Source organism: Bombina bombina, chromosome 4 (genome assembly GCF_027579735.1).
Source record: "Bombina bombina isolate aBomBom1 chromosome 4, aBomBom1.pri, whole genome shotgun sequence".
Taxonomy (NCBI): Eukaryota; Metazoa; Chordata; class Amphibia; order Anura; family Bombinatoridae; genus Bombina; species Bombina bombina.
Genome location: NC_069502.1, coordinates 917,677,389 through 917,705,192, shown reverse-complemented (window position 1 = coordinate 917,705,192; position 27,804 = coordinate 917,677,389). Strand labels below are relative to the sequence as shown.

Sequence of the window (27,804 nt, the reverse complement as noted above, 5' to 3'; positions counted from 1 at the left end):
ACCAGCACTATTTCAAAATAACAAACTCTTGATTGAATAATAAAAACTACAGTTAAACACTAAAAAACTCTAAGCCATCTCCGTGGAGATGTTGCCTGTACAACGGCAAAGAGAATGACTGGGGTAGGCGGAGCCTAGGAGGGATCATGTGACCAGCTTTGCTGGGCTCTTTGCCATTTCCTGTTGGGGAAGAGAATATCCCACAAGTAAGGATGACGCCGTGGACCGGACACACCTATGTTGGAGAAAAATATTCCAATGTATTTCTATGATTACATTTGCTTTGTTACCATGATATTCTGTCTTGTGATTCAATAACATTCTTGCAAAACTGCTGCCATATAGTGCTCCAGAAATGGGTCGGCTTCTAAGCATACATCCCTGCTTTTTCAACAAAAGATACCAACGGAAGGAACAAAAATTGATAATATAAATAAATAAGAACGTTTTTTTTTTAAATGTCATGCTCTATCTAAATCATGATTTGAAAACAATTGGGTTTCATACCCCTTTAATCTTAAAGGGACACTGAACCCAATTTTTTTCTTTCATGATTCAGATAGAGCATGACATTTTAAGCAACTTTCTAATTTACTCCTATTATCAAATTTTCTTTATTCTCTTGGTATCTTTATTTGAAATGCAGGAATGTAAGTTTAGATGCCGGCCCATTTTTGGTGAACAACCTGGGTTGCTCTTGCTGATTGGTGGATAAATGTATCCACCAATAAAAAAGTGCTCTCCAGAGTTCTGATCTAATAAAAATGCTTAGATGCCTTCTTTTTCAAATAAAGATAGTAAGAGAACGAAGAAAAATGTATAACGGAAGTAAATTAGAAAGTTGTTTAAAATTGCATGCTCTATCTGAATCACAAAAGAAAAATTTTGGGTTCAGTGTTCCTTTAAGTTTACAAGTGGATCTAACACCCAGGTATATACTTTATTATCATCAATGAAATATAATATATTCCTTACCTGTGTTCCTGTGGTCTCTTGGAAACAACGTCCAAGTTGGTTTTTGGTTGAGGTTGGATACACATGGGACACAGTCTGCTGATGTGGGTACACAGTATGTGGTAGTTGATGTTTCTGGACTGGAATGCCATGGTAAGAAATCTGAGTTTGACTTGTCTGCCCATCCTTTAGCTTCTGTGTGGAAGATGAGCTTTCAACTCTGGACACCTGGTGGAACTGTACAGAGGCTTCTGGAGGGTGCTTCACATGGATGTTTACCATATTAGGAGGAAAATTAACTAAAAGAAAAACATACAAACAAATATGAAATGTGATGTAATTTCCATGATTTATCATTCATAGAGTTCAAACAATGTTGAACATAACAAAAACAACTACAAAAAGTAGACTGATAATATTAACCAAATGGACCTCAATCGTGTACTCATTAATCTAATGATGAAAATGCTACAAGCTAATAAGATTATTCAATATTTGTTATGCAGTTTAAATCATATACTTCTATTAAAAGGGACATTAAACACTTTGAGATAGTAATATAAAATGATAAATCTTATATATAAAAAAACTCTGCAATATACTTTCATTACTTATTTTGCCCCCTTTTCTTGTAATCTCATTCTGAAATTGTAAGCTTTTCAGTTCCTGTTAGAAATTGAAGTGTAGAACACTGTTATATTCCATACAGCCATTAGCTGCACACTCTAGTGACCTACAATATTTATAACTGTCCCTAATTGGTCACAGCAGAGAAGGTAACCTAAGTTACAACATGGCAGCTCCCATCGTTTTATAGACACTAAGGGACCTCAATTATCAAGCTCCGAACAGAGCTTGATGCCCCGTGTTTCTGGCGAGCCTTCAGGCTCACCAGAAACACAAGTAATGTTTCTGGTGAGCCTGAAGACCGCTGCTCCATAACCTGTCCAGACAGACATTGCCGGAAATCAACCCGATCAAATACGATCAGGTTGATTGACACCCCCTGCTAGCGGCCGCGAATTTGCAGGGGGCTGTACTGCACCAGCAGTTCACAAGAACTGCTGGTGCAATGATAAATGCCAAGAGCGTATGCTCATGCTGTCGGCATTTATAGATGTGCAGCGGACATGATCCGCAATATCGGATCATGTCTGCTCACATCATGATAAATAGGCCCCTAAAAAAACTTTACACTTATTTTGTCAATATTTAAACAGGTAATGAAACTTTAAAAGCTCTATAAAACGGACAGACCACATACCCTGAGGTAACAAGCAACTAACCAGGATAGCAACAGTGGTCACCTAACAGAAACACATATGGAAAAAAAAAATCTGAGGGTATCCAGCAATCCTGTTCTTTCAAATGATTTGTCCCGTGTCCGTCCAGCCTCCAGGTAATTATTAGAACAGTGCAGGTATTTTAATGTTAGGCATTATTTTATAGTAAGTTTAGGCAGGGGTAGGAGCATATATACATTGTACAAATAGGTTTCTATCCCTCTGTGAAATCAGAATTGACTTCTATTATCTGATGCTTCATTCTTGGAATCTTTTGTTGAAGAAGCAGCAATGGACTACTGGGTTCTTACTCAAAGCCAATGACAAAAGGCATACATGTGCAACCATCAATCAGCAGCTTCCAAGCCTATCTAGCTATTTTTTTTTCAACAAAGGAAACAAAGAAAACAAAACAAATTAGATAATAGAAATAAATTAGAAAGCTATTTAAAATTGTATGCGCTATCCGAATCATGAAAGAAAAAAATGTGGGTTTCATATCGCTTTAATTATAGAACCTAAATATTAATGTGTCTTGGGAAGGTGAGCTGATGCTATGGGCCACGTGTATTAATGTGCGGAAGGGGAAATTCACAGTTAGGAAATCTGTTCGCCTGCGATCAAGGGTGGCTGGTAGCATTTTGCTTATGACGGATATTTCTTAACTGCCAGTTGCTGTCATGAGTCGGCACCCAATCAACTTCAAGGGGCCTATTTAACAAAGGTCTGTCGACCAGGTCCGCCAGACCTCGCTGAATGCGCAGAGCAATACGCTCTCGGTAGTCAGCATTGCACCAGCAGCTCTTGTGAGCTGCTGGTGCAACGCCGCCCCCTGCAGATTCACGGCCAATCGCCCGCCAGCAGGGGGGGGGGTGTCAATCAACCCGATGGTACTTGATCGGGTTGAACTGCGGCAATGTCTGTCCGCCTGCTCAGGTGTTTCTGACAAGCCTGCAGGCTCGCCAGAAACACGGTCCTTTAAGTTCCATCCGGAGCTTGATAAATGTGACCCCAAAGCTGCACCAGCAGCTTGATAAATAGAGCCCTATATGTGGAACCATAAATGATTGGGGATATACAATTTCCATGCTGTTGTTTACCACAAACACAAATCACACAAATTTTTATTTATTAGTTTGTATTTCCTATGGTGCCAGTTTCTCATATTTGGGTATTTTTTGCAAATTAAAGTTATTTTGTAAATATCAAATTAACAATTAAGTATAAAGAGGGCTTCTGTGTATTAAAAAAAACAAGTACAAATATTAAAAAGTGTCATAGCACAAAAAAAGAGGACCAGCATATCCCACAGTCTACAGTGCTAAACTTCCATAGAGACCGTGGCTGATTTTCAATTTCACAAAATCCTTATCTGTTTAAGGAATTAGTTTAGTAATGTTATGAATCATCTGAGAAAAGATTTGCAACTTAACCAAAATCAGAATGACAACGGAAACATCTTAGCATAATCCTGCTTATTTTACAAATTTATGATTATGACAATCATAACTAAATCTTTTACATTTGTTATAAAAATAAAATTAAACTAATATATTGCTAAATGTTGTCAAAAACCACTGAAAAAACATTTGCCATTGTTAACGTTGAACTCATTAACAGGGCTTGATGTATCATCAATTTATTCTATTATGTCACTGTCATAAAAAATAAAATAAAAAAAACACCATCATTATTAAGTGACTGCTAAGAAGTATTTGTTAGAAAACAGAAGTGACATATTACATTTAATACATCAATTCCATGACAAAAGATAAATAATTTAAAGGGATAGTCTTGTCAAAATGTCATGATTCAGATATAGCATGCAATTTAAAGCAGCTTTCTAATTTACTACAATTCTTCTTTATTCTCTTGGTATGTTTATTTAAAAAGGCTGGATTGTAAAGCTTAGTAGCCGGACAATTTTTGGTTCAGTACCCTGGGTAGAACGTGCTAGTTGGTGGCTACATTTAGACTAGACTATCCCTTTAAGCATTTACTTTAAAGGCCTTTTGCCTTTAAACAATTGCTCTCATCCATTAGAGTATGTAATTTTATCACTCTCGAGTGTGCAAATCTATGTGTTTAGCTCCTGCAAAGGTGGTCCTAAGCAAACATGAGGCTCATCTTGGTTGTGCAACTATTGCTGCTGATTAGATCTGCTCAGTGGCATTTTCGAGTAGTTTCCCTTTCTGTGTGGGTTAAACACATTGATTTGCAGGGTTGATAGTGATTAAGCTACATGTAAATTCTAATCCTGCTCTCGCACCCAGGTTGTTTTTTTTAAACCTTTGCTCAGAAGGCTCATAGGCTGTATGGACCAGATACGGGGCTGAACTGCTAAACCTCGTCAGCCTCAGATTGGCTGTACAGAGAAGAATAAAAAATACAGTCGGGGTGATTTGAAGAAAACACGGGAGATAGATTTACATTACATTAAAGGGCCATTATAGTCGAAAAAGTAATTTTAAGACTAACGACCCTGCAGCCCTGCAATGGGGTTAAACACACAATAGAAATACCGCTCGGGAGACTTGCAGTGCACTACTTTCCCAAGCAGAACTCACTGTTGATCCAATCTGCAGCACTAGTCACACGACTCAGATGCTGGGTCGTATTAGAGCATGTCATTTTTTAACAATAATGGCCCTTTAAGTAATTATATATTAAAATGTAACTTTAAAACAATGGTAGGAAAATGGAAGCTCACCTTTAATTCCCTGCTGACCGGTCACAGTGAGAGGGAGAGTGTGGGTAGAATGAATAACCTGTGATCCCGTGGCTTTCATCACATGCTGTTGATGTGGATATTGCTTATGTATGTTGCCATTCTGTAATGGGATTTGACAAAGTTTGCCGGTAAAATTAGGTGGGCAATGACATTTATCCCGAGCAGTGCACTTCCCTCCATTCATACACGGAAGGTGGCAAATCACTGGAATAAAAGAAGAAAAATTGCAATACATTGGTCATATATTAGATACAACTGATATTAATTGCATTGTTTTTTTTACCCTAGATCAGCCCAAGACGGATACACATGAGCTGAATAGTGTGTATGCAGCATGCACTAGATCAGACATCTTCAAACTTAGAACTACATTTCCCATGATGCTCAGCCAGCATATCAGCTGGCTGAGCATCATAGCAAATGTAGTTCCAAAAACCTCTGGAGGGCCAAGTTTGAGGATGTCTGCACTAGATTGTCTGTCAATTAAATGACCATTAAATACAGCAGAATTCAACAAATTCATAATAAAAAGACAATGCAATAACACTTAGGGCCTGATAATCAAAAACTTGCCAGCAAAAAGAGATATTACACAAAGGGCTAGATTACAAGTGGAGCGCAAAATATTGCTTATGCAAGGGGATATTTGTGCTCCACTTAGTAATACCAGCGCACGCAAATATTGAGGTTGCGTTCGCAATGCATGGAAGCTTTATAGGCTCCAATGGGAGCCTCGTTATCATGGCAGAAGACACGGCTGAGAACCTAGAGCAGCGAAGGTGGGAGTCACACAGCTATTGGCAGCAGATTTTAAATATAACAGTCGTATGCAAAAGTTTAGGCACCCCTGACAATTTCCATGATTTTCATTTATAAATAATCGGGTGTTTGGATCAGCAATTTCATTTTGATCTATCAAATAACTGAAGGACACAGTAATATTTCAGTAGTGAAATGAGGTTTATTGGATTAACAGAAAATGTGCAATATGCATCAAAACGAAATTAGACAGGTGCATAAATTTGGGCACCCCAACAGAAATATCACATCAATATTTAGTAGAGCTTCCTTTAGCAGAAATAACAGCCTCTAGATGCTTCCTATAGCCTGTAATGAGTGTCTGGATTCTGGATGAAGGTATTTTGGACCATTCCTCCTTGCATAACATCTCCAGTTCAGTTAGATTTGATGGTTGCTGAGCATGGACAGCCCGCTTAAAATCACTCCACAGATTTTCAATGATATTCAGGTCTTGGGGACTGGGATGGCCATTCCAGAACATTCTACTTGTTCATAAATGCCAGAGTAGATTTTGAGCAGTGTTTTGGGTCGTTGTCTTGTTGAAATATCCAGCTCCCGCATAACATTAACTTTGTGACTGATTCCTCAACATTATTCTCAAGTATCTGCTAATATTGAGTGGAATCCATGCGACCCTCAACTTTAACAAGATTCCCAGTACTGGCACTGGCCACAGAGCCCCACAGCATGATGGAACATCCACCAAATTTTACTGTGGCTAGCAAGTGTTTGACTTGGAACGCTGTGTCCTTTTGCCGCCATGCATAACGCCCCTTGTTATGACCAAATTACTCAATCTGTGTTTCATCAGTCCACAGAACCTTCTTTCAAAATGAAGCTGGCTTGTCCAAATGTGCGTTTGCATACCTCAAGCGACTCTGTTTGTGGCGTGTGTGCAGAAAAGGTTTCTTCTGCATCACTCTCCCATACGCTGAATTGTTGAACGATGCACAGTGACACCATCTGCAGCAAGATGATGCTGTAGGTCTTTGGAGGTGGTCTGTGGGCTATTTTTGACCGTTCTCACCATCCTTTGCCTTTGACTCTCCAATATTTTACTTCTGGCCTTAACAAGAACTGTGCCTGTTGTCATCCATTTCCTCACTATGGTACTCACAGTGGACACGGACAGCTTAAATCTCTGCGATAACTTTTGTAGCCTTCCCCTAAACTATAATGTTGAACAATCTTTGTTTTCAGGTCATTTGAGAGTTGTTTTGAGGCCCCCATGTTGCCACTCTTCAGAGGAGAGTCAAAGAGAACAACAACTTGCAATTGGCCACCTTAAATACTTTTTCTCATGATTGGATGCACCTGTCTATGAAGTTCAAGGCTTAATGGGCTCACCAAACCAATTGTGTGTTCCAATTAATCAGTGCTAGGTAGTTACAGGTATTCAAATCAACAAAATGACAAGGGTGCCCAAATTTATGCACCTGTCTAATTTCGTTTGGATGCATATTGCACATTTTCTGTTAATCCAATAAACCTAATTTCACTACTGAAATATTACTGTGTCCTTCAGTTATTTGATAGATCAAAATGAAATTGATGGTCCAAACAACCAATTATTTATAAATGAAAGTCATGGAAATTGTCAGGGGTGCCTAAACTTTTGCATACGACTGGGGAAGGCTACAAAAAGCTATTGCAGAGATTTAAGCTGTCAGTGTCCACTGTGAGGAACATAGTGAGGAAATGGAAGACCACAGGCACAGTTCTTGTTAAGGCCAGAAGTAAAATATCGGAGAGGCAAAGGATGGTGAGAACGGTCAAAAACAGCCAACAGACCACCTCCAAAGACCTACAACATCATCTTGCTGCAGATGGTGTCACTGTGCATCGTTCAACAATTCAGCGTATGGGAGAGTGATGCGGAAGAAGCCTTTTCTGCACACACGCCACAAACAGAGTCGCTTGAGGTATGCAAACGCACATTTGGACAAGCCAGCTTCATTTTGGAAGAAGGTGCTGTGGACTGATGAAACAAAGATTGAGTTATTTGGTCATAACAAGGGGCGTTATGCATGGCGGCAAAAGAACACAGTGTTCCAAGACAAACACTTGCTAGCCACAGTAAAATTTGGTGGATGTTCCATCATGCTGTGGGGCTGTATGGCCAGTGCCGGTACTGGGAATCTTGTTAAAGTTGAGGGTTGGATTCCACTCAATATCAGCAGATACTTGAGAATAATGTTGAGGAATCAGTCACAAAGTTGAAGTTACGCCGGAGCTGGATATTTCAACAAGACAATGACCCAAAACACTGCTCAAAATCTACTCTGGCATTTATGCAGTGGAACAAGTACAATGTTCTGGAATGCAATCCCAGTCCCCAGACCTGAATATCATTGAAAATCTGTGGGGTGATTTGAAGCGGGCCGTCCATGCTCAGCAACCATCAAACCTAACTGAACTGGAGATGTTTTGCAAGAAGGAATGGTCCAAAATACCTTCATCCAGACACTCATTACAAGCTATAGGAAGCGTCTAGATGCTGTTATTTCTGCTAAAGGAGGCTCTACTAAATATTATTGCGATATTTCTGTTGGGGTGCCCAAATTTATGCACCTGTTTAATTTCATTTTGATGCATATTGCACGTTTTCTGTTAATCCAATAAACCTCATTTCACTACTGAAATATTACTGTGTCCTTCAGTTATTTGATAGATCAAAATGAAATTGCTGATCCAAACACCCAAATATATATAAATGAAAATCATTAAAATTGTCAGGGGTGCCTAAACTTTTGCATACGACTGTATATGCTTATATACATATATATTTATGTGATTATATGTGTATATACGTATATATTTACAGGGAACACACAGTTCCCCCTTAGAACGTAATGTAAGGCACTTTTTGGAGCCCTTTGCAGTTAAGTAGATAAAATATATGTGTATATATACATATGTATATATATATATATATATATATATATATATATATATATATATATATATATATATATACATACAGTATATATATATATATATATATATATAGAGAGAGAGAGAGAGAGAGAGAGAGAGAAAGAGAGAGAGAATATTCTATTATGTGAAGAACATTGGAATGTGAAATATTCATATTTTAATTTCGTATTAGCACAAATGAGAATATGTGATCAGGTTTGCGTGAGAGTGAGGTGTTAGATTTCTTCCCCACTTTTTTTCTCCATTGACTTCTATTAGGGAATACGTGAACGCGCACACAGTATTCTAACTTTGGATTTTTGCGCTCGTCGGATTAGCACAAGAGGGAATACAATTTAATTTCAACTCGTAATATGAGCGCAACCCGACAAGCGCCAAAATCTTACTTCTAGAGCAATTAACGCTCAAGTGGAAGCGTTAATTTGCGCTCCACAAGCAATCTGGCCCTTAGACTTTAACAGTATGCTATAATATATATATATATATATATATATATATATATATAAAATTAGAACAGAAGGGAGAAGGGATAGAGATCACTATATAGTACTTTACAAAAATATTTATGAGCAAGATAAAATAAAAGGTGCCTTGGCAACCATGTTCCTGATTTCCAAGAATAATACAACTGTTAATACTGTTAAAACCCTACTTCTTTCTTCTTGATTCTCCGCTGTTGTGGCTAGCAACTTTCTGCAGTACAGATAAATAAAATACTTTATGACTGTAGCATAAAATATTTAATTATAAGTAGTAAAAAAAGAAAGAAACTGCAAACTGTGTTGTCAGAGCTTCAGTATTCAATTGGATAGTCCAGTATTTTAGCAGGCTATCCAATAAATTCTACAGAAAATAGTGGACACCTAAATGTCTTTTATTGTCCCCTGATAGGTAGCTAGATTTAAATGCCTCTAATGCCTCTATTCCAGGGGTTTTCAAAGTCTTAGGCAGTGGGCCTCCCCTCTGACGAAATTTACGAGACAGTGGCCCCCCCATAATAGATGTTATTTTTTTTTCTCCTTAAAGAAAATTGTAATCTTTACTTTAATTTGGGGAATTTACAGCTGATTCTGCTCAACCAAAAGTGTACTTCATTCACGTTTCAATTAGTACTTTGTTACTCCTGTGTTAAACATAAGTTACTGATCAAGACAACAAACTTAGTCTTTGATCGATTTCAACCTCAGTGCCTTTCTTCCACCTACATCTCGCCCTTTGGGGTATATTTATGATTGTGCGAGCGGACATGATCCAATATAGCGGATCATGTCTGCTGCACATTGATAAATGCCGACAGCATACGCTCTCGGCATTTATCATTGCACCAGCAGTTCTTGTGAACTGCTGGTGCAATACCGCCCCCTGCAGATTCGCTAGCAGGGGGTGTCAATCAACCCGATCGTATTCGATCGGGTTGATTTCTGTCGATTTCTGTCCACCGCCTCAGAGCAGACGGACAAGTTATGGAGCAGCAGTTTTTAGATCTCTGCTTCATAACTTCTGTTTCCGGCGAGCCTGAAGGAGCTTGATAAATGTGCCCCTTTGCCTTATTCCACTACAACATGGCAAGTGTCATTGTTGGCTCTTAAAATCTGTTCTAGGGTTTGCCAAATCAGTTGCTTGTGTGTTTCATAAAATAGTGGAAAGTGTCATTGCTCCTGTGCCTCTCCTTATATGCTATAGCGCCCCTATATTGGTGGAGCTGTGGGGGTTTTGTGGGCGGAAATGGGGCATATGGGGCTGAGATAGTTGCAAAAGGAACAGTGGCGAGAGTTCCTAAACTATGACAAACCCCAACATGCAGGATGGGTGAGAGCTCTGTTTCTGTAAAATCTCTGTTATGTGTTTTTTTTTTACTATGAAAATATGAGGGTGTAAAAACACTACTATGTGTGTGTGATTTAGGCTATCAAGGGGGTCATATCACTTGATGTGTTACTGGGTCATATGATGTGTTTGTGTTACTGGCATCCAGATTGTAAACATTCATTTTGCATTACTGGCATCCAATAGGATAAACTGATTACTTACTTGTATATATATATATATATATATATATATATATATATATATATATATATATATATATATATATATATATATATATATATAATATATATCTGGCAGGGTCATGGTTAGGTGAAGGACCAATGTGCGACAAATAAAATGCATTTTAACCAACAATTTTCAATAATTGACCCATTTTCATTTGTACTCGACTAATTATATAGTATCCAGTTTTGTAATTCTTAAGTGTTATTGAAGTTGCCTTTACAAGATGAAAACAAACATTTATTTTTATTTGACCTGACCACATATAAAAAGTTTTGAAAGTAAATCTGCAATATTTGGAGAAAGGAAAAATTGAGTTACTGGAAGAGAAAGACAGGAACTATTGGCATAGATCAGATGTATCCTAGTCTTTACTAACATTGCTAAAAGGTGAAGAGATTAATTGAGCTTAATACTTAAAAGCCTAAAACTGTGACCATTACAGGGAAAAATGTTTAGATAACAAGGACCACTATTAAAACAGACAAATTAAATAAAAAAGAAAATGGTTTAACACCTACTCTGAATTTCAAATAAGCAATAGATTTTTTCCCCCGGCCCTCTGTATCATATGACAGACATTAGCCAATCACAGACTAGTATACGTATACCATGTGAGTTTTTGCACATGCTCAGTACGATCTTGTTCCCCAGAAAGTGTACAAATAACAAGACTTTGCAAAATTTGATAATGGAAGTAATGTGGAAAGTGTCTTACAACTGCATGCTCTATCTGAATCATAAAAGCTTATTTTGACTTGAGTGTCCTTTTAACCTGTATACTCAGATTCCCTTCCTTTCGGAGGAATATATCAATAAAGTGCATAACAGACAGGCTCCTAATTAAATTAGTGGAACAAACTTCACATAGCAATTAGGTTTACCGTTTCACGTGACGGCACAGTTTTGTAGCTGTGCTGTGTACTTCCCGGTGCAGGAAGCCTGCCTTCACCACAGTGGTGATTACAAATAGGAATTAAACTAGACAGTGTGAGGATAGATCTTGTGCCTATTCCAAATGTTCGACAAGGGAGGTAAAAGGTATAAAAGTTATTTGATACACAATGCAGAGAAGATCTTAGGAAAGGATAACTAAAGTATTGTTTTGTCACTATCACATAAACCTCAGATTCTTGTTAAAATTACGTTATTTGACAACGATCAAATGTTCTTTTGACATTAGGTTTTGAACACCTTTTATTATTAATTGTTTGTTATAAAATCCGTCCAACATTGTGTAGATTAAGATGACGGTTGGATATGTTTTTACTTACAGTGTATCTGTGTATCACTTACTACTGTATTCCAATTACTATTGTACGTTTTATACCAGGATGGTCAACTGGCGTTCTGAGGGCTACATGTGGCCCTCTGCGCTCATTTTTGCTTCTCTAGGATAAGGCAGAACTAACTATTGGCTAGATTACGAGTTTTGCGGTATGAGTAATAAAGCAGCGTTAAGGCTCATAAAGCTGCTTTTTCACTACCGGCGGTATTACGAGCCTTGCAGGTTTTGGGGCACTTTTTTGGCCGTATCGCAAATTAACTTACACAATTTGCTTAAAGTCTTTTTTCAATGGGACTTCCATAGTGCCGATATTACAAGCTTTTTCTGGGAGGCCAAAAAGTGAGCGGTACAGCCTATCCCGCAAGATTCGTAACGCATTCTAAAGTCAGTAGTATGAGTTTTACGCTACAAAGCTGTAGCATAAAACTCATAACTAAAGTGCTAAAAAGTACACTAACACCCATAAACTACCTATTAACCCCTAAACCGAGGCCCTCCCGCATCGCAAATACTAAAATAAAATTATTAACCTCTAATCTGCCACTCCCAACATCGCCGCCACTAGAATAAACATATTAACCCCTAAACCGCCTCACTCCCACATCGCAAACACTAGTTAAATATTATTAACCCCTAATCTGCCGCCCCTAACATCACGACACCTACCTACAGTTATAAACCCCTAATCTGCCGCCCCCAACGTCGCTGCCACTAAATTTATTAACCCCTAAACCTAAGTCTAACCCTAACACTCCCTAACTTAAATATAATTAAACTAAATCTAAATAAAAATTCCTATAATTAACTAAATAATTCCTATTTAAAACTAAATACTTACCTATAAAATAAACCCTAGGCTAACTACAATATAACTAATAGTTACATTGTATCTAGCTTAGGGTTTATTTTTATTTTACAGGCAAGTTTGTATTTATTTTACCTAGGTAGAATAGTTACTAAATAGTTAATAACTATTACTAACTACCTAGCTAAAATAAATTCAAATTTACCTGTATAATAAAACCTAATCTGAGTTACACTAACACCTAACCTTACACTAAAATTAAATAAATTATCTAAATAGAATAAAATTACCTAAATTACAAAAAAAAACCCACTAAATTACACAAAATAAAAAAAGACATTATCAGATATTTAAACTAATTACACCTAATCAAATAGCCCTATCAAAATAAAAAAGCTATCAAAATAAAAAAGCCCCCCCAAAATAAAAAAAAACCCTAGCCTAAACTAAACTACCAATAGCCCTTAAAAGCGCCTTTTGCGGGGCATTGCCCCAAAGAAATCAGCTCTTTTACCTGTAAAAAAAATACAAACAACCCCCCAACAGTAAAACCCAACACCCACACAACCAACTCCCCAAATAAAATCCTAACTAAAAAGACCTAAGCTCACCATTGCCCTGAAAAGGGCATTTTGATGGGCATTGTCCTTAAAAGGGCATTTAGCTCTATTGCTGCCCAAACCCTAACCTAAAAATAAAACCCACCCAATAAACCCTTAAAAAACCTAACACTAACCCCCAAAGATCCACTTACAGTTTTGAAGACCGGACATCCATCCTCAACGAAGCCGGGAGAAGTCCTCAACGAAGCGGCAAGAAGTCCTCAACGAAGCCGGGAGAAGTCTTCATCCAAGCCAGCAGAAGTGGTCCTCCAGACGGGCAGAAGTCTTCATCCAGACGTCATCTTCTATCTTTAAGGGTTTATTGGGTGGGTTTTATTTTTAGGTTAGGGTTTGGGCAGCAATAGAGCTAAATGCCCTTTTAAGGGCAATGTCAATCCAAATGCCCTTTTTAGGGCAATGATGAGCTTAGGTTTTATTAGTTAGGGTTTTATTTGGGGGGTTGGTAGTTTAGTTTTTAAGGGCTATTGGTAGTTTAGTTTAGGATAGGGTTTTTTTTATTTTGGGGGGGGCTTTTTTTATTTTGATAGGGCTATTAGATTAGGTGTAATTAGTTTAAATATCTGATCATTTGTTTTGTATTTTGTGTAATTTAGTGTTTGTTTGTTTTTTGTAATTTAGGTAATTGTATTTAATTTAATTGTTGTGCAATGTTAGATGTTAGTGTAACTCAGGTCAGGTTTTATTTACAGGTAAATTTGTATTTATTTTAACTAGGTAGTTAGTAAATAGTTAATAACTATTTAGTAACTTTTTAAAAACCTAGTTAAAATACCTAGTTAAAATAAATACAAACTTGCCTGTAAAATAAAAATAAACCCTAAGCTAGCTACAATGTAACTATTAGTTATAGTGTAGCTAGCTTAGATTTTATTTTATACATATTTAGTTTTAAATAGGAATAATTTAGGTAATGATAGGAATTTTTATTTAGATTTATTCGAATTATATTTAAGTTAGGGGTGTTAGGGTCAGGGTTAGACTTAGGTTTAGGGGTTAATAAATTTAGTATAGTGGCGGCGATGTTGGGGCGGCAGATTAGGGGTTAATAAATGTAGGTAGGTGGCGGCGATATTAGGGGCTGCAGATTAAGGGTTAATAATATTTAACTAGTGTTTGCGATGCGGGAGTGCGGCGGTTTAGGGGTTAATATGTTTATTATTGGGACGGCGACGTTGGGGCGGCAGATTAGGGGTTAATAAGTGTAGGTAGGTTGCGGCAACATTGGGGGCGTGAGATTAGGGGTTAAAAAATATAATGTAGGTGTTGGCAATGTTTGGGGCAGCAGATTAGGGGTTAATAAGTATAATGTAGGTGTTGGCGATGTCGGGGCGGCAGATTAGGGGTTAATTACGCTGCTTTATTGCAGGTGTTAGGCTTTTTTTCAGCCGGCTCTTCCCATTGATGTCTATGGGGAAATCGTGCACAAGCACGTAGAACCAGCTCACCGCTGACTTAAGCAGCGCTGGTATTGGAGTGCGGTATGGAGCTCAATTTTGCTCTACGCTCACTTCTTGCCTAATAATGCCGGGTTTAGGAAAACCTGTAATACCAGCGCTGTAGGTAAGTGAGAGGTGACAATAACTTGCAAGTTAGCACCGCACCCCTCAAAACGCAAAACTCATAATCTAGCAGAATGTGTGGCATTGTTTTTGTGGCCCCAGGAAAAATTAGAACTAAAAAAAAAGTGTTTTTTTGAATGACCAGAACCCATTAAAAGCCCTCTCTAGGAATAAACAGCCTACAGATGGTATTGTGCAACCTTAGCTAAACCTGGCCCGTTGCAACTAGACAGTTTTATGGATTATATTATTTGCTTCTTTAATAGCCTTACGGCTTCTAAAATATTGATCTGTTGGAAAGTTGGTCACCCCTGTTCTATACTATTGCATTGCAATGTACTTTATTACATTATTGATAAAGCTGGGTTTATAAAATTAAAAAAAATCAGCTAACAATGTGATTACACTTTCTTATAATATCAGCATTAGTTCAATAAATGTTGTGTGAGTTAAAAGAAAGTATTTCTCAAAAATACCATTAAAAACTGAAATTCCAGTACATGGGAGCAGCAAAGATAATCATATGTTATCATGCTGTTTAGGGTCACATAGTTATAAAATTGTTATGCTGTGGAGTAACCACAGTTTTGAAGCCATTAACTTCTGCATTCTTTCATAAGGATTGTTTGCTATAGAGGAACAAAAGGCGAAATGGATAATGGCTTATCAAATGGTGCTCCTGGGAACAGTTCTTTGCTTGAGTTGCCAGTAAAAAAATCACTTGTGTGTTGTACATTATAAAATATATCCATTATTACAGGATATGAAACAGGGGATAAATAGAAAGCCATACCTGGCTTATATGAATTTCCTTTAGTAGAGGTATGTGGAAAGGTTTGTAAGCTCCAGGGATGGATAAAAAATTTAGTATGTCATTACTGAAAAACAATTTTATGCAAAATGGCTCTGCAGATGGTGCCACTGGCTGCCGCTTAAAGGGATAGGAAAGTCAAAATTAAACTTGAAAGATTAAAGGGATAGTAAAGTCCAAATTCATGATTCAGATAGGGCATGTCATTTTAAACAACTTTCCAATTTACTTTTATCATCAAATTTGCTTTGTTCTCTTGGTATTCTTAGTTGAAAGCTAAACCTAGGTAAAATCATATGTTAATTTCTAACCCCTTGAAGGCCGCCTCTTATCTGAATGCATTTGACAGTTTTTCTCAGCTAGAGGAGCGTTAGTTCAGGTGTTTCATTTAAATAACATTGTGCTCATGCACGTGGATTTATTTAAGAGTCATCACTAATTGCCTGAAATGCAAGTCTGTCAAAAGATCGGAGATAAGGGGAAAGTCTGCAGAAGCTTAGCTAAAAGGTAATTACAGAGGTAAAAAACATAATTTATGCTTACCTGATAAATTTATTTCTCTTGTAGTGTATCCAGTCCACGGATCATCCATTACTTATCTTAACTATGATCCAGGAGAGTCAATAGAGGACTACAATGGATTTGAAGGATGCTTATCCTCACATTATGATGCATAAAGATCACCATCGGTTATATATATATTCTCCTTCCCAACAGGAAGCTGCAAGAGTCCACCCACAGCAAAGCTGCTATATAGCTCCTCCCCTAACTGCCATTACCAGTCATTCGACCGAAAACATGCAGAGAAAGGAAAACCATAGGGTGCAGTGGTGACTGTAGTTTAATGGAAAAATTACCTGCCTAAAAGTGACAGGGCGGGCCGTGGACTGGATACACTACAAGAGAAATAAATGTATCAGGTAAGCATAAATTATGTTTTTTCTTGTTAAGTGTATCCAGTCCACGGATCATCCATTACTTATGGGATACCAATACCAAAGCTAAAGTACACGGATGATGGGAGGGACAAGGCAGGTACTTAAACGGAAATTACCACTGCCTGTAAAAAACCCTTTCTCCCAAAAATAGCCTCCGAAGAAGCAAGGTATCAAATTTGTTAAATTTGAAAAAGTATGAAACGCAGACCAAGACTCCGTCTTGTAATCTGTTCAACAGAAGCCACATTTAAAAAAGGCCTAAGTGAAAACCACAGCTCTAGTAGAATGAGCTGTAATCCCTTCAGGAGGCTGCTGTCCAGCAGTCTCATAAGCTAAATGAATTATGCTTTTTAACCAAAAAGACAGAGAGGTTGCTGAAGTCCTTTGACCTCTCCTCTGTCCAGAATAGACAACAAACAAGGTGAATGTTTGATGAAAATCTGTAGTAGCTTGTAAGTAAAACTTTAAAACACGAACCACGTCCAAATTGTGTAATAGACGTTCCTTCTTTGAAGAAGGATTAGGATACAAGAATGGAACAACAATCTCTTGAGTGATATTCTTGTTAGATACCACCTTAGGTAAAAACCCAGGTTGGTACACAGGACTACTTTATCCGTACGGAGAACCAGATAAGGAGAATCACATTGCAACGCAGATAACTCGGAGACTCTATGAGCCAAGGAAATAGCTACCAAAAAGGAACTTTCCAAGATAGAAGTTTGATATCTATGGAATGAAAAGGTTCAAATGGAACTCCTTGAAGAACCTTAAGAACCAGCTTTAAGCTCCATGGCGGAGCAACATTTTTAACCACAGGCTTGGTTCTAACCAAAGCCTGACCAAATGCCTGAACGTCTAGAATACCTGCCAGACGCTTGTGCAAAAGAATAGACAGAGTAGAAATCTGTCCTTTTAAAGAACTAGCTGACAACCCTTTTCTCAAAATCATCTTGGAGAAAAGATAATATCCTGGGAATCCAGACTTTACTCCATGAGTAACCCTTGGATTCATAACAATAAGATATTTACACCATATCTTATGTTAAATTTTCCTAGAGACAGGCTTTTATGCCTGTATTAAGGTATCAATTACTGACTCGGAGAAGCCATGCTTTGATAACATCAAGCGTTCTGTCTCCAGGCAGTCCATCTCAGATTAGTTATATTTAGATGGTTGAAAAGACCCTGAGGTAGAGGGTCCTGTCTCAGAAGCAGAGACTGTGGTGGAAAGGATGACATGTCCACCAGATCTGCATACCAGGTCCTGCGTGGCCACGCAGGCGCTGTCAAAAGCACCAAAGCACTCTCCTGCTTGATCTTGTGCAAACCCCTCCGGAGGGAATTCCCACTCCCCCGGATGAAAAGTCTGACGACTTAGAAAATCTGCCTCCCAGTTCTCAACACCTGGGATAGGGATAGCTTTTAGACAAGAGTGAGTCTCTGTCCAGTGAATTATTTTAAGACTTCTAACATTGCTAGGGAACTTCTGTTCCCCCTTGATGTTTGATGTAAGCCACAGTCGTGATATTGTCCGACTGAAATATGATGTACCTCAGAGTTGCTAACTGAGGCCAAGTCTGAAAAGCATGGAATATCGCTCCCAGTTCCAGAATATTCATTAGAAGGAGGGTCTCCTCCTGAGTCCACTATCCCTGAGCCTTCAGGGAGTTCCAGACTGTATCCCAACCTAAAAGGCTGGCATCTGTTGTAACAATTGTCCCATCTGACCTGCGGAAGGTCATACCCTTGGACAGATGGACCCGAGATAGTCACCAGAGAAGAGAATCTCTGGTTTCTTGGTCCGGATTTAACAGGAGAACAAATCTGTGTAATCCCCGTTCCTCTGGCTGAGCATGCATAGTTGCAGTGGTCTGAAATGTAGGCGTGCAAACGGTACTATGTCCCTTGCCGCTACCATTAAGCTGATTACATTCATGTACTGAGCCACCAAAGGGCGCGGATGGAATGAAGAACACGGCAGAAATTTAGAAACTTTGACAACCTGGACTCCGTCAGGTAAATTTTAATTTCTACAAAATCTATCAGAATCCCTAGGAGGGAAACCCTTGATATTGGGGATAGAGAACTCTTTCCTTGTTCACTTTCCACCCATGCGATCTCAGAAATGCCAGTACTACGTCCGTATGAGACTTGGCAACTTGGATGTTTGACGCCTGTATCAGGATGTCGTCTAAATAAGGGGCCACTTCTATGCCCCGCGGCCTAAGGACCGCCAAAGTGACCCCAGAACCTCCATAAAGATTCTAGGGGCTGTAGTTAACCCAAAGGAAAGAGCTACAAACTGGTAATGCCTGTCTAGAAAGGCAAACCTGAAAAACCGATGGTGATCTTTATGCATCATAATGTGAGGATAAGCATCCTTCAAATCCATTGTAGTCCTCTATTGACTCTCCTGGATCATAGTTAAGATAAGTAATGGATGATCCGTGGACTGGATACACTTAACAAGAGAAAGTATATTTCTATAACAGCGTTGGTTAAGCAAAACTGGGGAATGGTAAATAAAGGGATTATCTATCTTTTAAAACAATAACATTTTTGATGTTTTCTATCCCTTTAAGAAAGAACATGCAATCTTAAAACACGTTTCAATTCACTTTTATTTTAAAATGTGCTTCATTTTCTTGGTATCCATTATTGAAAAAGAATATGCAGATATCCTACACAAGTAGGAGCTAGCTGCTGATTGGTGTCTGCACACATTTGTCTCTTGTGATTGGCTAACTAGATGTGTTCACTGTTCAGCTGCCAGTAGTGCAATGCTGTTCCTTCAGCAAAGGATAACAAGATAATGATGCAAATTTGATAATAGAAGTAAATTGGAAATATGTTTACAATTGTATGTTTTATCCAAATTATGTAAGAACATTTTAGGGTTTGCTGTCCCTTTAAAGGTATGCACAACTCCTCATGTAAGAAGACTATCTGTGTAACTATAATACAGACTAGTGTCGTATTTAAAAGAAAATTAATGTAAAAACTTCCAATCTAAAAGGGACATGAAACCCTAAATTTTGTGGCATCTTTCTGAAAAGGCTCCACTTAGCGATTCCTAAGTGGGCAAAGGACAGTTACTGACACTTTAAAGGGACAGTGAACACCATGTGATTCCAAGACATCTCTGTTGTGCTGCTACAGAATAACATATCAGCCAAGTCATAATGTTTTAAAGATAAATTAACATTCTTTTTACTGCAATTATGTTTCAACAGCCAAACTCCATTTGTCTTAGTCCTGTATTTGACTTATTGCCTTATTCCTGCATTTCAGTGTTTCTCAACCACGGTCCTCAATTCCCCCCAACAGTCCCGGTTTTGATTATAGCTGAACTAGTGCACAGGTGAAATAATCAGCTGATGGGTGAGAGCAGGTTAGTAACCATGGTTACTGATCAGCTGATTTCTTCCCCTGTGCACTGGTTCAGCTATAATGAAAACCTGGACTGTTGGGGGTACTTGAGGAGCGCAGTTGAGAAACACTGCTGTATTTGACTATCTTAAAATAAATTGTAAAGTAAATGCTGTGCCAAACGCAAGTACAACTGAAACAAATGAGTGTGCTACTTAAACTAAACACTCTTAAAGGGACAGTGTACTGTAAAACTGTCTCCCCCTTTAATATGTTCCCAATGATCCATTTCATGTGCTGGAGTGTATTAAATCATTTGCAAACAACTCCTTTACCTTCTATTTTCTCATTGATTTTGCGTATTAAAACCACCACCTATACTGAAAATATTAATAAAGTTGTATTCTCTATCGATAAGCTGTATAAACAGGAGACAATAGCACTAATTGAACTACCAGTGGAGGGAGGGCGAGGGAAATACATCTGAAATACCTGGTTTTGCTCATGGAAACTCCCAGTCATATTAAGCATTTCAATACCTAACTTTTAGGTTTTGTGAACACAGAGAGATAACTTGAGGCCAGCTTTTCCTGTAGGCTCAGTCCATTTAAATGGACATTTCCTTGAGAACAATAAGTGATGGATTTAATTATCAAAATCAGCTTTTTATAATACATATAAATATGAAGGAACAATTTCCCATACATTTTATACCCTGTATATATAAATATAATATTAAGGGGAAATACATTTTTCAATGTCCCCTAAAATAAAAACAGAATATGAGACTACAGAAACCAAGAATATACCAGCTTTTTCATGTTTGTGAACCTCAACTACTATGTCATGAACATACGTTTCCATTTCCCTTCCCTTGTACCTGTATTGTAAAGGTCTATGACACACTTGAAGAAAACATAATTTATGCTTACCTGATAAATTCTTTCTCCTGTAGTGTAGTCAGTCCACGGGTCATCCATTACTTATGGGATTATATCTCCTCCCTAACAGGAAGTGCAAGAGGATCACCCAAGCAGAGCTGCTATATAGCTCCTCCCCTCTACGTCATACCCAGTCATTCGACCAAAACCAAACGAGAAAGGAGAAACTATAGGGTGCAGTGGTGACTGGAGTTTAATTTAAAATTTAGACCTGCCGTAAAAACAGGGCGGGCCGTGGACTGACTACACTACAGGAGAAAGGAATTTATCAGGTAAGCATAAATTATGTTTTCTCCTGTTAAGTATAGTCAGTCCACGGGTCATCCATTACTTATGGGATACCAATACCAAAGCTAAAAGTACACGGATGACGGGAGGGACAGGCAGGACCCTTATACGGAAGGAACCACTGCCTGAAGAACCTTTCTCCCAAAAACAGCCTCCGAAGAAGCAAAAGTGTCAAATTTGTAAAATTTGGAAAAGGTGTGAAGTGAAGACCAAGTTGCAGCCTTGCAAATCTGTTCAACAGAGGCCTCATTTTTAAAGGCCCAAGTGGAAGCCACAGCTCTGGTAGAATGAGCTGTAATTCTTTCAGGAGGCTGCTGTCCAGCAGTCTCATAGGCTAAACGTATTATGCTACGAAGCCAGGAGAGAGAGGTAGCCGAAGCCTTTTGACCTCTCCTCTGTCCCGAATAAACGACAAACAGGGAAGAAGTTTGTCGAAAATCTTTAGTTGCCTGTAAATAGAATTTCAGGGCCCGGACAACGTCCAGATTGTGCAGAAGTCGTTCCTTCTTTGAGGAAGGATTAGGGCACAATGAAGGAACAACAATCTCTTGATTGATATTCTTGTTAGTAACTACCTTAGGTAAGAACCCAGGTTTAGTATGCAGAACTACCTTGTCTGAATGAAAAATCAGATAAGGGGAATCACAATGTAAGGCTGATAACTCAGAGACTCTTCGAGCCGAGGAAATAGCCATTAGGAACAGAACTTTCCAAGATAACAGCTTGATATCAATGGAATGAAGGGGTTCAAACGGAACATCCTGTAAAACATTAAGAACTAAGTTTAAGCTCCATGGTGGAGCAACAGTTTTAAACACAGGCTTAATCCTGGCCAAAGCCTGACAAAAAGCCTGAACGTCTGGAACTTCTGACAGACGCTTGTGCAAAAGAATGGACAGAGCTGAGATCTGTCCCTTTAACGAACTAGCAGATAAACCCTTTTCTAAGCCTTCTTGTAGAAAAGACAATATCCTAGGAATCCTAACCTTACTCCATGAGTAACTCCATATTTTATGGTAAATTTTCCTGGTAACAGGTTTCCTAGCCTGTATTAAGGTATCAATCACTGACTCCGAGAATCCACGCTTTGATAGAATCAAGCGTTCAATCTCGATGCAGTCAGCCTCAGAGAAATTAGATTTGGATGTTTGAAAGGACCCTGAACCAGAAGGTCCTGTCTCAGAGGCAGAGACCATGGTGGACAGGACGACATGTCCACTAGATCTGCATACCAGGTCCTGCGTGGCCACGCAGGCGCTATTAGAATCACTGATGCTCTCTCCTGCTTGATCCTGGCAATCAGACGAGGAAGTATCGGGAAGGGTGGAAACACATAAGCCATGTTGAAGACCCAAGGTGCTGTCAGAGCATCTATCAGAACCGCTTCCGGGTCCCTGGATCTTGATCCGTAACAAGGAAGCTTGGCGTTCTGGCGAGACGCCATGAGATCCAGATCTGGTTTGCCCCAACGCCGAAGCAGTTGTGCAAATACCTCCGGGTGAAGTTCCCACTCCCCCGGATGAAAAGTCTGGCGACTTAGGAAATCCGCCTCCCAGTTCTCCACGCCTGGGATGTGGATCGCTGACAGGTGGCAAGAGCGAGACTCTGCCCAGCGAATTATCTTTGAGACTTCCATCATCGCTAGGGAACTCCTTGTCCCTCCCTGATGGTTGATGTAAGCCACAGTCGTGATGTTGTCCGACTGGAACCTGATGAACCTCAGAGTTGCTAGCTGAGGCCAAGCCAGAAGAGCATTGAGAACTGCTCTCAATTCCAGAATGTTTATTGGAAGGAGACTCTCCTCCTGAGTCCATGATCCCTGAGCCTTCAGGGAATTCCAGACAGCGCCCCAACCTAGTAGGCTGGCGTCTGTTGTTACAATTGTCCAGTCTGGCCTGCTGAAGGGCATCCCCCTGGACAGATGTGGCCGAGAAAGCCACCATAGAAGAGAATCTCTGGTCTCTTGATCCAGATTCAGCATAGGGGACAAATCTGAGTAATCCCCATTCCACTGACTTAGCATGCACAATTGTAGTGGTCTGAGATGCAGGCGTGCAAAAGGTACTATGTCCATTGCCGCTACCATTAAGCCGATTACCTCCATGCATTGAGCCACTGACGGGTGTTGAATGGAATGAAGGACACGGCAAGCATTTAGAAGTTTTGTTAACCTGTCTTCTGTCAGGTAAATTTTCATTTCTACAGAATCTATAAGAGTCCCCAAGAAAGGAACTCTTGTGAGTGGCCTTAGAGAACTCTTTTCTACGTTCACCTTCCACCCATGCGACCTTAGAAATGCCAGAACCAACTCTGTATGAGACTTGGCAGTCTGGAAACTTGACGCTTGTATCAGAATGTCGTCTAGGTACGGAGCTACCGAAATTCCTCGCGGTCTTAGTACCGCCAGAAGAGAGCCCAGAACCTTTGTAAAGATTCTTGGAGCCGTGGCTAACCCGAAGGGAAGAGCTACAAACTGGTAATGCCTGTCTAGGAAGGCAAACCTTAGGTACCGATAATGATCCTTGTGAATCGGTATGTGGAGGTAGGCATCCTTTAAATCCACTGTGGTCATGTATTGACCCCTTTGGATCATAGGTAAGATTGTCCGAATAGTCTCCATTTTGAACGATGGAACTCTTAGGAATTTGTTTAGGATCTTTAAGTCCAAAATTGGTCTGAAGGTTCCCTCTTTTTTGGGAACCACAAACAGATTTGAGTAAAACCCTTGTCCGTGTTCCGACCGCGGAACTGGATGGATCACTCCCATTAGTAAAAGGTCTTGTACACAGCGTAGAAACGCTTCTCTCTTTAGCTGGTTTGCTGACAGCCTTGAAAGATGAAATCTCCCTTTTGGAGGAGAAGCTTTGAAGTCCAGAAGATATCCCTGAGATATGATCTCTAAAGCCCAGGGATCCTGGACATCTCATAGTATCTATCCAGCCTACACATTTTCTCTGGAATTGCAACCGTGTTACAATCATTCAGAGCCGCTAATACCTCCCCTAGCAATACACGGAGGTTCTCAAGCTTAAATTTAAAATTTGAAATGTCTGAGTCCAGTTTGAAGCTCTCCGTCCTCATGTTCTGCATATTGTGACGCAGTATCAGACATGGCTCTAATATTATCAGTGCACTCTGTTCTCACCCCAGAGTGGTCGCGTTTACCCCTAATTTCTGGCAATTTAGATAATATTTCAGTCATAACATTAGCCATGTCTTGCAAAGTGATTTGTATGGGCCGCCCTGATGTACTTGGCGCCACAATATCACGCACCTCCCGAGCGGGAGACGCAGGTACTGACACGTGAGGAGAGTTAGTCGGCATAACTTCCCCCTCGTTGTCTGGTGAAATTTTCTTTACATGTACATTTTTACTTAAAGTAGCATCAATGCAATTAGTACACAAATTTCTATTGGGCTCCACATTGGCCTTTAAACATATTGCACAAAGAGTTTCCTCTGTGTCAGAGATGTTTAACAGACTAGCAATGAAACTAGCAAGCTTGGAAAAAAACTTTTGAAATGAATTTACAAGCAAAATAAAAAACGTTACTGTGCCTTTAAGAAACACTAATAAACTGTCACAGTTGAATTACAATGAACCAAATTTGTTATAGCAACCAAATTTACACAATAAATGCAATAAGTTAGCAAAGGATTGCACCCACCAGCAAATGGATGATTAACCCCTTAATACTCAAAAAACGGATAACAGAATATAAAAACGTTTTATCACAGTCAAAAGCACAGTCTCACAGGTCTGCTGTGAGTGATTACCTCCCTCAAAACTAGTTTTGGAGACCCCTGGGCTCTGTAGAGACGTCCTGGATCATGGAGGAAGGAATAGGAAGACTGTGAGTGAAGTCTTACTGCGCAAGAAAGCGCCAAAAATAGGCCCCTCCCACTCATATTATAACAGTGGGGAGCTCAGCAAACTGAATTTATTCATAAATAAACGACAGCCATGTGGAAAAATAATGCCCAAAATTTTTTATCACCAAGTACCTCAGAGAAAAACGATTAACATGCCAGTAAAACGTTTTAAAATAAAATTATGAAATGATACTAATAAGCCTGCTGCTAGTCGCTTACACTGCAGTGGGGGCTCAAATATAAGTTAAATGTACACAGTATTTTCTTAGTGAAGTTCCATTCCCCAGAAATACCTCAGTGTAACATACATACATATCAGCCTGATACCAGTCGCTACTACTGCATTTAAGGCTGCACTTACATTATATGGGTATTAGCAGTATTTTCTCAGTCAATTCCATTCCTTAGAAAATAATATACTGCAACATACCTCCTTGCAGGTGAACCCTGCCCGCTGTCCCCTGATCTGAAGTTACCTCACTCCTCAGAATGGCCGAGAACAGCAAATGGATCTTAGTTACGACCGCTAAGATCATACATAAACTCAGGTAGATTCTTCTTCTAATGCTGCCTGAGAAAAAACAACACACTCCGGTGCTGTTTAAAATAACAAACTTTTGATTGAAGATATAAAAACTAATTTTAATAACCACAGTCCTCTCACACGTCCTATCTATTAGTTAGGTGCAAGAGAATGACTGGGTATGACGTAGAGGGGAGGAGCTATATAGCAGCTCTGCTTGGGTGATCCTCTTGCACTTCCTGTTAGGGAGGAGATATAATCCCATAAGTAATGGATGACCCGTGGACTGACTACACTTAACAGGAGAAAGGTGGTTAAAATTATTTAAATCCAGTACACAGACACACCACTATCTGTCTGTCTCTATCTATCTGCCTGTCTGTCTATCTTTGTATCTATTTATCTGTCAGTCTGTCTGTCTGTCTCTATCTGCCTGTCTATCTATCTATATATCTTTCTACCTATCTGTCTCTCTGTCTCTATCTATCTTACTGTCTGTCTGTCTCTATCTTTCTATCTGTTTGTCTATCTGTCTGTCTGCATTTCCTGTGTCTGTATCTATCTATCTATCTATCTATCTGTCTGTCGGCCTGTCTCTATCTATCTATCTATCTGTCTGTCTGTCCTGTCTGTATCTGTCTGTATCTGTCTATACAGTACACACATACATGCATACATATATACATCATGCGCACAAACACCTACATAAGGCCTATGGAAGTATACTGCTAGACTATCATAAACAAAGGTCAATTGTCTCTACAAACTATATATTTTTACAAAGCATGGTTATATGCACATAGACTACCTTGTTTTTTATTATTGCATTCATCTTGATTCCAATGTGGAATAATGATACTTTTAGGGTATTTTATTCTATAATTTGTTTGTAAGTGCTTTTAATAGTTTTCTTTGACTTTATGCATATTGCAATTTCAACAGAAAACAGACAGGTAAAGATTGTGTTACTGATGTAATAATAGCCAGAAAATCTGAAAGAAGAAAAGCCTTCATTCATTACTTTTGTACCACTAACTTGGAATAGGTAAACTGGAAAATATGAGTTACAATTCTGGAACTGTAAAAAACATGAAGAGTTAAACACTAATAAGAGAATGTTTTCAGAAGCAGACAGACATGCTAATAAAGTACAGTAATGGTTTTGTGGAAATTTAACAGGAAGAGGAATCCCACTGAGTGTCAATTTACTAAGTCCTAGTCAATTTTTCACAACCGCATTATCCACTGGTAATTGGCTCTGGTATCAGTGTCCGCAGAAAACCTAAAAGAAGTAGTGCCTATAGGGTGGTCCTTCTCTTACATATAAGCATACATTTATGCAAAAGATTTGGACCTTGTAGTTTATTGCTTATATAAGTCTAAAAGAGGAAGTAGAAAATTAATAAGAATTGGAGAATGATTAAGAACATTTATAAAAATAACATTTGTTGGTCATCTTTGTTTGTTTTAAGTAAGTCTATGGGAATCAATATTTAAATGTAATGTCTGAAAGTCCACATTCAAAATAATTGAAATGTTACATTTGATCTACAAATGTTAGTATTTATTCTATGGATGCATGTGAATAGCAGAATGAATATGGAGGGGAACATTAATTCTATAGTTTATATGTACAAGTTGTAATATTAGATGATCCCTACAAACCAAGTCCACAAAAACGGATTTGAATCAGGGCTATGAGGCCTATTTATCAAATGTCTGTCGGACCTGATTCGACAGTGCGGATCAGGTCCGACAGACATAGCTGAATGCGGAGAGCAATACGCTCTCTGTATTCAGCATTGCAACCCCGCCCCCTGCCGACTTGCGGCCAATCAGGGGGGTGTCAATCAACCCGATCGTACTCGATCGGGTTGAATTGTGGCGATTTCTGTCCGCCTCATCAGAACAGGCGGACAGGGTTATGGAGCAGCGGTCTTTAGACTGCTGCTTCATAACTGCTGTTTCTGGCGAGTCTTCAAGGGCCCACAAGCTCCATACGGAGCTTGATAAATGGGCCTCTAT

At 39.0% G+C, this 27,804-nt stretch overlaps 1 protein-coding gene across 6 annotated transcripts in view; it reads right to left on the bottom strand.

The window, feature by feature from the left end:
- LTBP1 (latent transforming growth factor beta binding protein 1) overlaps positions 1–27,804 on the bottom strand; it is a 596,328-nt gene that overhangs the window by 238,370 nt on the left and 330,154 nt on the right. For all 6 annotated transcript variants that reach the window (XM_053711864.1, XM_053711861.1, XM_053711862.1 and 3 more), the window contains 2 exons: positions 4,948–5,172; positions 976–1,253 (listed from right to left, as the gene is read on the bottom strand). In XM_053711864.1, the coding sequence (XP_053567839.1) occupies positions 976–1,253; positions 4,948–5,172 (503 nt within the window). The remainder of the gene's footprint in view (positions 1–975; positions 1,254–4,947; positions 5,173–27,804) is intronic.